Genomic DNA, 12,529 nt, shown 5'->3' with positions numbered 1-12,529 from the left:
ACGGGTTCTCCTTATACCTATCTGCTTCACTTCCAGTGTCCTATGCTGAAGGAATTTCATCTAGATCACTCTAACTAGCTAGAGGCATTCCTCAGGGTTTTATCCAGGGCTCTCTCCTCTTCTGTAAAGATTACTTAATCTCAACACATCCAAAAATGAATTCATTATCTCCCATTTCCTAAGCCCTTACTTCATCTTAACTTTTCTATTAATGTTGTTATACTACCATCTTCCTATCCTTGACTTCTCACTTTCATCCGCATATCCAATTCATTACCAAGGTCTGTGGATTTTACCTTCACAATATCTCTCCTATATTTCTCCTTCTGAATTCTGCCACTGCCATTACCCTGGCAATAGCCTGCTGGTTGGTTTCTCTGTCACATGTCTTTCCCCACTCCAGTTCATTCTCTATCCAGAAGATGTTCCTAATGTGCATGTTTGACTATGTCACCGTCCTCATAAATTCCAGTGGCTTTCACCTTTAGGATCAAATACAAAATCCCCTGGCATTGAAAGGCTTTCATAACTTACTTTTTCAATAGGTTTTCTCACCCCTTATTCCTCACCCAGCTTCTGCCTCCCACCACTGCTATCCAGTGAGACTGGCACCCCTGCTGTTCCTTGAGTAAAATACTCCATATTCCAATTCCAGAAATTTTCCTTGGCTGTCCTTCCAACTGGAATTTTCTCCCCATCTCTACCTCCTGTCTTTTATGTCCTAGCTCTACCTTCTATAAGGCTTTTTTGATGCCCTTCATTTTGGTGCCTCTAGGGATCATCTCCAATTTATCTGGTATGTATCTTGTTTGTACAAAGTGATTTATATATCTTCTCCCCCATTAGACTGAGAACTCTTGAGAGAACAAGCACTGTCTTCTGTTTTGGTCATCTAAGCACTTGGCATAGTGCCTGTCACATCATAGATGCTTGATGATTGATCAAATGTTCAAAAATCTACAGGCAACTAAACCTAGTGTCCTGTCCACTTACTCTGGTTGGAAGATTTAAACTTTGATTCCCTTGATGCAGATGTAATCAAAGCTATACTTTAGAAGAGGCCTGGGGAAAAAACCCTCCTACAGAAATTCAAATCCTTGTCATAAGTCCTTGACTATTACTGGGAATTTGAAGCTTAAAATGGCTATAGATACAGGGAATCATCTCCAACCAAGGACAACTTACCATCCATTCTCCCTATTTAAGGGTCCATCACTGAACCTTTTGATTAAAAGGGCTGGGAAACACAAGATTATTCTATGCTTAGTACCAAGCTAGAGACCAGGTAGAAAGGCATTGCTCATATAGCCCTTGCCACCAGGCTGGGAGGAATAGGCTGACAGGCATGCTGGCTTCTCCAAAGTTGCCTCTGCCAGCATGACTAACTGGCTCCAAGAGCATGTCTCTGAAATCTGGGTGAGACACAAATGCAGGCTTGTTTAACTGGCCTGAGAAGACAGGGCTTGGAGCAGCTCAGCAGGAGACCTGGATGAGAAGAAACAGCAAATAGCCAACAGGACATTCTGCCAAAAACAAGGCGTCTGGAGATTGAAAGACAGCTCATGGAAAACTGGCAGGAAACTTGAGAGGTTGTTAAGGCTTGTGATAGATTTAAGCCCTATTAGAGAAACTATTTCTAACTGCCCCCCTCCCCCAATGACCCTTCCTCACTCCTTAAAACTATCAGTTTTGTGACAAATAATTTGAAGCAGGGAACCCAAGAGAGGAAGCATGGTTGCAGTAGAAAGAACTGAGTTCAAGCCCTGACTCTACCACTTACTGAGTGATTTGGGAGCAAAGTGTTACACCTCATCTTTAAACTGAGAAAGCTGGCCTAAATGATCCCCAGGATTCCTTCCACCCTTAAATCTGTGTGCCTAGAGTTGACCATTCAAGTCAATATTTAGTAGTAAGAAAAAAAAAAGCTGCTACTGGAAAGTACTCCACACATATCTTCTCCCCAACCCAAAAAACAAACAAAATGTGTTCTCTAGGTTAAGATAATGCAAGCCCTTCTAGTCTTTTTTCTACCACAATGGTTTGTTTTTTAAGAGTCTGTACAGGGACTGGGCTTAGGGAAAATTCTGGAAAAGGTGATATTTGTATTTGAGGTGGCTCTGACTTCTCTACTTCACCTTTCACTTCCTTTAACCCTCATATTATATAGTTTGTTTTCATCTGTCCCCCTCAGACACAAAGGTAGTTGGCTCAAGATATTTCTTTATTAAATGACTTGTAGCTTGTTCTCAGCTTTTCAATCAATATGATAAACTAACTGGGTTAATAGGTTGCCTTTGCTCAGGTATTAAATTTCTATTATTTCACGGGCTATGTAGATGGAGATTCTGCTTTAATCAAAAGAAGCAATGGCAGGAATTCCAAGAAACAATTGGAGACAAATAAAAGAGAGAGCCTGGGGATAGGAGAGGCTATTTGATACATCTCAAACACAACACAGAGTAGCCAGCTGGACCTGACTTGATCCTGACTCAGGGAATGTATCAAAGCAGCAATCTCTTTAATGTAAATCATATAAACAATAAAAACACCATAATCCACCTGCCAAACTACATTTTAAAAAATATATACAATTTCAAAAACAATATAACAACTTTTTGTATTTTTTTAGGAAAATATAACATACTTTTCTATATGATACAAAACATGCACCTCAAAGTTATTGCTTTCAAAGACAGCAACACAGGTGAAACTCAAATATAAAATTTCTCTTCTAGGCAGTACTGAGTGGATTTGTGATGAGGATCAACCAGGACTCCATGCATAGGTCCAGAAAAATCTTAATATTGACAAGAATGTAACCCATGTAGGAAGACTTTCCAAAAAGACCATGATGAAAGTCATTATTTGCTATTTAACCTGCCTCCTGCACTTAGCAGACTCAGCATACAAGTCATACTCAGATAATCTGCATTATATTCACCAGGAAATGATACAAGTGATAATTTGAGTGTTTGAGAGGAAAGAATGATGGAAGGGAATATAGAGTTTAAATATTCAAATATAAAATCACAACAAACAGGACAAGGACTCTGGGAATAGATGACACAATATTTTCAAGATCTAACAGTACATATAAAAAGTATACAAGGAGAATCTAATTTTCAGTAATGTGCAAGGAATGAGCAGCAAATACTAGGCGATAGGGCATATAGCTCTATCAACAGAGGTTTGGAACAGTGCTTACATTGATAAAATCAAGGTCTCAGATGGGATCAACAGGGGCCAAAGAAAACATAGATGGCAGTAAATTTTGGCTAATATTGCCTAAGAAAATGACCTCTATTGTATCATTTTATTTCCTGGTGAAATGGTTCTAAGGTAGAAGTGAGTATAATAGATTGGTCCCAGTAATTTGGGGAGTGGTGCAGGATTTACAGGCTAACAATGGTCCACTGGTTGGTTAGAACTCACAACTCCTAAACATAAAGGCAATTATATATATAATATATATATATTTTTTTATAAATAAAATACAATAAAAAGGACAACACTTAAAACAGTGTTACTAATAACATAAATAAAGCAGTCCATGATGAGATTGTGCTTACAAGGTAGGATCAAACACTTTCTTCCTCTTGGGCAAATCCCATCTCCAAACTTAACTCTTTTAAAGCAGTTTATGACCCAAGGCTCATGCTAACCCACTTTTAGTCTTCTGAATCAACCTAACCCCAATGGCTGCCAACAACACTCACTCCACAACCCTCTAACAATTCTCTAACATCTTACTTGGACAAAATTACACCAACTTAATTTGAAAACACAGGGCTTGTTTTCAGGTTCCATGTTGTAGGAAGTTGTCCTCAGGGAGTCACAACATGTCAGGGAAATGTCTGTTCCCCCCACCAAAGCCAAATGAATCTGTGGACCATGAAAAATAAATCTAGCATATTACAAACACGGACATTTGGAATGTAGAACCTGACTGGTCTGGCAATATCCCTAGTGCTATGAAACTGCAATAACTATTTTCTACTGTAATAAACTCTTGCATAGTGAACAAGGTCAAACAAAACATTTTCACTGAAGTTTCTACTTATAAAATATATAGATATTTATAGAAATATCTATACATTTGTAAAGACATACATTTAACACATTATTGTGTTTATATATGTTGTCATTTCAGGAGAACTAGAGTCTTTTCTCCCTCTTATGGCATAAAACTTTGTACAACTTAATTCAATTTAGTAGATATCTGTTGAAGGTCTCTGCTGAACAGGGAATACCTTCTGCTCCCTATCCCCACCCCCCACCCCCATTCCCCAAGGGATATGAGACTCAAACTAGGAACAACATTCCACAAGAGTTTGACTCAAGCTTGCTATTAAATATGCTTATCACTGATTTTCTTCTTTTTTTAAATAAGGGAAGGGGAGAAATCTCTCAAAGGCAACTGCACATGTCCTCAATACCCAGAAGCAATAGTAACTGAGACTTAGCCTAGCTGCCTAAAACTCTAGATGCTTATTACTATGATGATATCTTTAAAGAATGTGTAGGAAGCTTCTTTTACCCCAACCTCACCAATAAGTTTAGTTCTAGATGCCTGTTTTTCTTAAATACCCCATTATCTTCTAGGCAATTGCCCATATAATGTGATACGTAGACTACAATCCACATGACGGTGATAAAGGACTTTTAACTAGGGAGGAGTTTACATTCCTTCCTCTTTTTCTTTAAATGTACTTTGTAAAGTTTGATTTTCTTCTTACCCTCTCAAAATGGTAAACATCTTCCATTTTACTATCTATTAAATTATATTAAGAGGGTTACTGTCCCTCTTAGCCTGTTACTGGATGTTAATCCTGTTATTATATTAACTGGAATATCTAGAAAATGTATCTAGATGTGTATTCAACTACACAGAGAGGGTAATTTAACTCATTATTCTAGTAGCTGGGTGATCAGCACTCTCACAGTTCATGTAACCCAGATCTGCCAGGACAAGGGGTTCCCTTATAAAACACAAAACATATAAAACTGTGACTGATTTTAGAATATCCCCAGATTTTACTGCAAAAATACTGCACGAAATAGACAGCTCTCTATTTGACAACAATGTGACTGGCAGCAAACTTCAAAATGCCTGTGCCCCTTGGCTCTGCCAACAGTCAAGATTTTCTGCAGATGGACTCTTCCCATAATTAAGGTTACTGGAAAATATGGGGTGATTCCATTGGCTTTTAGATTCTTTTGAAACTATACAGAACAACACTGCTTTGCACTATGAAGGAGAAGGGGATGGGGGAAGAAAATTTTTCAAGGCATAAATAATATAAAAAAGTCAAACATTTTAAGATACATTCAAATGACATTACTACTCCAAGAAAATAAATAATAACTTTGTCTCTGTTTTGAATGAATGTCTTTCCTGTAGTCCCTTCCTATGTCCATCTTGTGCAGTTACTGGCTTGAAGTGGGAACAAAGTCGCTTGCACACGTTCAGCTTTCTTGGGATTGCCGAAGGTCCCTTGAAGTGTTGTCTACTGTAATATCAGTTGAAGACCAACATGTCTTTTCACTACAGTCTCTTGAAAGGGATGGCAAAATAAGGGAGCTCCAACTCAAAATATGATTCTCTGTTTCAGAATGTAGACAACTGTCTCCTGGAAGGCAAAGGAGCTATAGAAGTAAGAAATGACAAGGTAACTCAATTTAAGAGTAACAAATAAAGGGATATCAGACATAGACTATTAGCTCAAGCAAAGTCATTGAAAATATTTAATCCCAACCCCTCCTATCTTCTTAACCATAGTATCAAACCAACTCTCTAATATTCAGTTTCTTCGTATTTACTAGTTCCTTTTCTTTTGCCTACAACTCACCCATCTTTTCAACCTTAAAATCCACTAGATCCAACCACCTCTGATAGCTATCACCGTAATTCTTTTCTTCTCTGATAAACTTCTTGAAAAAGCTGCTACCTTACACCTCTACTTCTTTTTCTTTCTTCTAAACTTTCTTCAATCTAGCTTCTGACCCCATCATTCAAGTAAAATTGCTCTCTTCAAAGTTACTAATGATCTCTCAATTGCCAAATCTGATGCTCTTTTCTCAATCTCACAGCACGATTTGTTATGGCTGATTAGGTTCTCCTTCTGGATACTCTCTTCTCTCATGATTTCATGATCCTTTCTTTTAGATTCTTTCTCCTACCTGTCTGAAAGTTCCTGTTCAGTTTCCTTTGCTAAAACATTGACTGTGAGTGATGGTTTAAGGATCTATTCTCCACACACACACACACACACACACACACACACACACACACACTCTCTCTCTCTCACTTGATAATTTCATCAGTTCCCATGAGTTAAGTACCATCTCAATTCTGATGATAACCAAATCTATATTTAGCTTTATTCTCTCCCTTAAGCTCTAGCCCCTTATCATCACTACTTAATGGACAATTCAAACAGGAATGTTCCAAAGGTATCTCAAATTTAATACATCCAAAACAGAACTCACAGAACTCCCCAGACGTTCCCAGCTCATCCTATTATAAACTTCCTTATTACTGTTTAGACTACCACTACCTCCCGTCTACCCAGGTTAGCAACCTCAGTACTATCCTTAACACCTCTCTCTCAATCATCTCACATATACAATCCATTGCCAAATCCTATTTCTTCTTAATTTCATAAAATCTGTCACATTATGTCCCTTTTTTGCTAATTTCACAACCATCTGCTCAGTTGAACCCCTCATGCCCTCTTAACTGGACTATTGGAATAGTCTTAAAGTTAGTTTCACATTTCAGCTCTCTTCCTACTCTACTCCATCCTCCACAGAACTGTCAGTGATTTCCTAAAGTATAAATCTGGACCATGTCACCTCACTCAAACTCCAGAGGCTCCCTATTACCTTTACCTCATATATAAACTAATTTGTTTGGCCTTTAAAGCTCCTCACCATTTGGACTCTATTTTCTAGAATTTTTTTATACATTACTTCCACAAACATATCCTGCAGAACAGCCACACCAAACATCACTGCTATCCTTGCACATGAAATACTGTCTTATATCTTTGAATTCTTACACTGGTTTTCTCCAGGACCTCTCCCTCTTAAATTCCAGCTCCCTGAATCCCTAGATTCCTTCAAATACAATTTCCTGCAGGAGGCTTTTCCCTCTAAGGTTCCTTTCCATCTATTCTTCTTATGTCCTGTATATATATATTATTAATTTGTAATCTGTATCCAGTGCTTGGCACATAACAAACTTAAAGAAATACATGTTTGTTAAGTGATTGAATCAGGTGGGGATTAAAAAGAAATATTCACTTTCTGAGAGCAAAACCTCAGAAAGCTTCAAGTTAAACTACCTTTAAGAAAGATTATAGGAAGGCAGCTAGGTAGCCCAGTGAATAGAGCACTGGACCTAGAGTCAGGAGAACCTGAATTCAAATCCAGCATCAGACACTTAATAATTATCTAGCTGTGTGATCTTGGGCAAGTCACTTAACCTCATTGCCTCACCAAAAAACAAAAACAAAAAAGGTTATAAGAGCAATTCACACTAGCTCTGCATCTGCCCTCTCATGAAGGCTTTGTTTCAGATAGTAATGAGTCTATTTAAGTTTATTACTTGTAATCTTGAGAGATCACACCCTAACTAGATGGATATGAATAATAATGGAATTTTCAGCAATCATATTTTCCCATTATCTTTCTTTGACAAGAGTACTTATAATAATCCTAGTACTTTGCAAGGTATGTATAAAGGAGAAAGAATTCTATCCCTGAAAGCTTGCCCTCTTCCAATGAAAAATCAATTCTAGTATATTGCTTCCTATGTCCAAGAATGATTATAGAAGACTCCATCTAGAAATCCAAAGCTTGCCTCCCCACTTCTGTTGAATTTCACTTACCTTCTGTGCAATCTGAGTTGATCGGCTTCATGTTTTCCTGACAGCAAGGATGTTGGGTGGATGCTTGTGCCACTTTGTCTTTGATATCCTCCTCAGCTAATTCACCACATTCTGGGACTGTGGGGGCTAGGCACATGGGTACCATCATGTGACTCAAGGTCTTCATCTCTAAGCTATCTGGCTGATAAGGTGCTACCACTGGGATCACAGGAAGAGGGCTGTTGCTGAAAGTGCCATTTGTTTTGGTGAAACACCTATAATGTTTAATTCAGAACAAAGAATTAGAATCATGTCCAACATAACCTTCAGTAAAGATATTTTCTATTTGTAACGGTATACAAAAGAGAAAAAGCACAGTAAAACTGGCAAGAGTGGACTCAGCAATTGTGAACTTTGAAGTCAGAGGCTCTGAGTCTGTGGGGGCTTTGTAATGCAATTAGGCAAATCACTTTTTCTCTGGGCATCAGTTTCTTCATCTGTGAAATGAGGAAGAGTTAAATACATAAATTCTGAAGACCCTCTGAGTTTTAAATCTGTGACACTAAAAATTAAGACAGGTTCATAATTATAGTACTAGATTATTAATTACAAAAGCAAAAACATTCATGATCTGAGACACTGAGCAGTCAAAAATTCTAGCTGAAGTCAATGACAAAAGTATGAAGTCAAAAATCAAATGAGTCAATAATACTCCCAACAACTTAAACATTTGAAATCTTTTAATATTTTGTCACAAATGCCAGTTCAACAGACCCAATGGTATCAAACAGGTCTGAGAGATGGAACATATGTATTGAAGATATATTGAATTAGTGGTTGTCCTTTGTTCTCAAAGAGGACCAAAATGATATCACTATGTTAGAGTCAAGTTACAGAGTATCCAACTGTAGCTGATTAGGACCACATTAGCTTGGAATGCTCTACCACAGGTTGGGCACAAATAAGCCATGTGAACATTTGCAGTGGATTCTCTAAAGTTGTATATCTTGTGTTTCTTTTGAGCTATTTCAATTCTGCTTTGCTTATAGAGCACAGCATCTTCTTCGATGACAGTATGCCATGTTGGGTGGTCATATATCATTGTCTCCCATGTCACACAATCAATTACAAACTTCTTCAGAGACCTTGAGAGTGTCCCTTATTTCTTCTCGCCATCATGTGAGTGCTTGCCTTTTCATAAGATAGACTTTTGGGCAAGCATATGTATGGAATTTGAACAACATGGCTAGCCCATCAGAACTGCACTCTCTACAGGAGAATTTGAATATTTGGTAGTTTAGTTCAATAAAGGACCTGTGTCTAGAATCTTCTCCTCCCAGGTGATCTTCAGAATTTTCCCAAGACAATTCAAATGTAAATGATTCTGTTTCCTAGCATGCTGTCCAGATTTCACAGTCTGTTGATCCTCAGTTTGGTAGTCAGTCTAATACCTCGTCTCTCCCTCATTTTCCTTCAAAGTTTCCCATATATTGAGTTAAGGCCATGACATCAGGAAGGTGATGCCATGACAAGCACACAAACTGGATTAGAATGAGTGAGTGTTCTGCTAAGTCACCAACCTCACTTTCTCCTACAGAACCACCTGGGTCCAGTGGCCAGATATGATCCAGGATGCCTGGAGATGACCCTGGATGTGAGGCAATTGGGGTTAAGTGACTTATCCAAGGTCACACAGCTAATCAGTGTCAAATGTCTGAAGTCAAATTTGATTCCTGTCCTCTTGACTCCAAGGCCAGTGCTCTATTTACTGCACTACCTGGCTGCTTGAGTTAGCTCTGACAATGTATGCGTCAACCTCATTATTATTGTGAACTTCCTTGGAAAGTATACTGGCAAGATAAGTGAAATTATCCACAGTATTCAAAGCTTTTTCATTTGGCTTATGTGGTGCTGGCTGTTGGAGCACCTGTGCTTTCTTGGTGCTAATTGTCAGGCCAAAATGAGCATAAGCAGCAGAGAATCAATCCATACTTTGTGGCAGAGGTTGTATTGAGGGCACAACCATCTGTGAACAAAAAAATCATGCACCAACATACTCTTCACTTTAGTCTTGACCTTCTTTTGATAGAGGCTTCAGTCATTGGTTCAGGGTATAATGAGACCCCAGGGAGCAGGTCAGAAGCCTTTAATAACAAGAAAGAAAAGACCTGGAGGAAGACAACAAAAATACATTTCTCAGGTATCAAATAATGAGTTAAACCTCTTGGAAGAGACATCAATTAAAATTATTTTCAGCTCATTTTTGGCAGAATTAATTACTGAGTTTACTAGAGACTCTGGGTTGTAACTTCAGCTCTGGCTTTCTTTCTACTGCCTTTTTAAAAAAAATTTATTTTGAATGTTTATAATTTTTCCCTTAATCCTGCTTCCCTCCCCCACCCCCTACAGAAGGCTTTCTGTTAGTCTTTTTATTGTTTCCATGGTATACATTGATCTAAGTTGAATGTAATGAGAGAGATCATATCCTTAAGGAAAAAAAAATAAAGTATAAGAGAGAGCAAAATTACACAAGGTAACTTTTTTTTTAATTAAAGGTAACAGGGGCAGCTAGGTGGCGCAGTAGATACAGCACCAGCCCTAGAGTCAGGAGTACGTAAGTTCAAATCCGGCCTCAGACACTTAATAATTACCTAGCTGTATGGCCTTGGGCAAGCCACTTAACCCCATTGCCTTGCAAAAAAAAAAAAAAATTAAAAGTAATAGTTCAAACTCCACAATTCTTTCTCTGGATACAGATGGTATTCTCCATCACAGATATCCCAAAATTGTCCCTGATTATTGCACTGATGAATGAGCAAGTCTATCAAGGTTGATCATCAACCCTATATTGCTGCTAGGGTATACAATGTTCTTCTGGTTCTGCTCATCTCCCTCTCTGCTGCCTTCTTTTAAGAGATTGTGTTGGGTGCTCTTATAAATGGAGGTAGAGGTTGATTTGGGGGCAGTATGAAGAACTGTTTCAGTGTATTTGGTTTTGACTTGGGCATGTGAAATGAAAAACACACAAAATAAACTATTGAAAACAAGTCCACGAGGGAGGAATAATGAGGAATCCTCACTTTGGAACATGAAATTAAGAGGAAGTAAGTTTGTGTAAATGAAATTAGGTCTTTTCTATTAGTTCAAGTTATGGGAGCAGCAAATGGGAAATATGAAGAGATTACTAGACCTGAAAAACAAAGAAGAAATCTGTTAGTAAGCCAAGTTCTTAACTAAAAATTCTAAATTTAATTCAAGCAAAAAATCCAGACTCACTACAAACTTAATGGAATTCAGGAACTCAGTCAAGTTGTTTGAAATACAAAAATTCTGTCAGGCATTTGTTTATGGAACACAATTTCAGTCAAAGTAGAATGGCTGCAATTTTAATTTCTGAATAACTCACAATAAAAATTAATACCAGATCTAAATGTGACTTGAGGACCTGAAGCTAACCCTATAACCAACTCACACTACTACTCTCATCTTTTTTTTTAACTCATCTTGAGATGAAAAGATGGCAAACAAAAAATTATTTGCCCAAAACCAATTGAATTGTCTGTATTTATAGTTTTTCCCCAACAATGTATTCCTTTTCCTAATTTCACCATTTGTTAGTGTTCCCACAGAGTCTCATGTTCTAAACTTTCTCTTTCCCTCTCTTCTCTAATGAAAGAATCATGTTGCTTCTAATTCCACGCATTATTTGAATATGTCCACTCTTCTGTAGTCTCATGGCCACCACCTAAGACTAATCTTAATTGTTATCTCAACAGCAAAGGCCTCCTAACAGGTCTTCATAAACTTTTCTTACCACCTTATGCCTTCCAAACCACCCATCAAGCTTAACCAAAACATGCTACAAGACTGTCATTTTAATATTAACATTTACAAAAAGAATATTTGGAATTTTATATAATTTTACTTTTTATATAGTGCTATCATAAAAAGAGGTTAGCTAATAATTCATTAAACATTTTAGCTAAACTACTTTAATTCCAGATAATTTAGGTTATCATTTTTGTTCCAAGGAAGGATTTTTGCACAGTCCATTAGGTGTTTGGATAACTCTTCTTTTTAGGGAGATTTATTTCTATGATTTATTTCTATCTGTTCAAATTGACCAAGGAATTTCAGTTGCCAAAGTATTTAGAGAACCTCTACTATATACCTAACATAGGACTGAACTTTTTGCATTTCATTTCTTTGATATTGATAAGGAATCTTAAAGTATAGGCAAAAAATCAATAGTTGTTTATTAATATTTAGGTTATTACTATTTATAGTTGGTTCTAAGTGGACTTTTATTTGCATACGTTAGTTGAATAAAAAGGCATACTTGAAGTTCTAATAATCATTAAATTATGATAAATCTACTGTTATATATGTCTTTTAAAATCAGAGTTCTTAATTTTATAAAAAACTAAAATTTAATGTATAAAAGCTTTCATTTAGATATTCTCTTTTCTAAGATATTCAAGTCCACATTTGGAAATATGCTGTATAACTAAGGTGTTAATTTTGAAATTTTATCACACACCTGTGGCATTTTTATTAGCCGGTGTTTAAAGCCAGTGTGTGTGTGTGTGTGTGTGTGTGTGTGTGTGTGTGTATATATATATATGTATATATCACTTATTTAATCTTAAGTAGATACT

At 37.1% G+C, this 12,529-nt stretch overlaps 1 protein-coding gene across 6 annotated transcripts in view; it reads right to left on the bottom strand.

The window, feature by feature from the left end:
* Positions 1 to 2,200: 2,200 nt before the first annotated feature.
* The window catches only part of CDON (cell adhesion associated, oncogene regulated), a 120,352-nt gene continuing 110,023 nt past the window's right edge, over positions 2,201 to 12,529 (bottom strand). For 5 of the 6 annotated variants that reach the window (XM_074216380.1, XM_074216379.1, XM_074216381.1 and 2 more), the window contains 2 exons: positions 7,893 to 8,146; positions 2,201 to 5,630 (listed from right to left, as the gene is read on the bottom strand). In XM_074216380.1, the coding sequence (XP_074072481.1) occupies positions 5,467 to 5,630; positions 7,893 to 8,146 (418 nt within the window). In that variant the 3' untranslated portion in view covers positions 2,201 to 5,466. Of the gene's footprint in view, positions 5,647 to 7,892; positions 8,147 to 12,529 lie in introns of all 6 variants that reach the window. The other variant, XM_074216383.1, reaches the window with a different exon arrangement.

The sequence above is a fragment of the Macrotis lagotis genome, chromosome 1, assembly GCF_037893015.1.
Source record: "Macrotis lagotis isolate mMagLag1 chromosome 1, bilby.v1.9.chrom.fasta, whole genome shotgun sequence".
NCBI lineage: Eukaryota > Metazoa > Chordata > Mammalia > Peramelemorphia > Peramelidae > Macrotis > Macrotis lagotis.
This window is presented reverse-complemented; position numbering and strand designations above follow the sequence as displayed.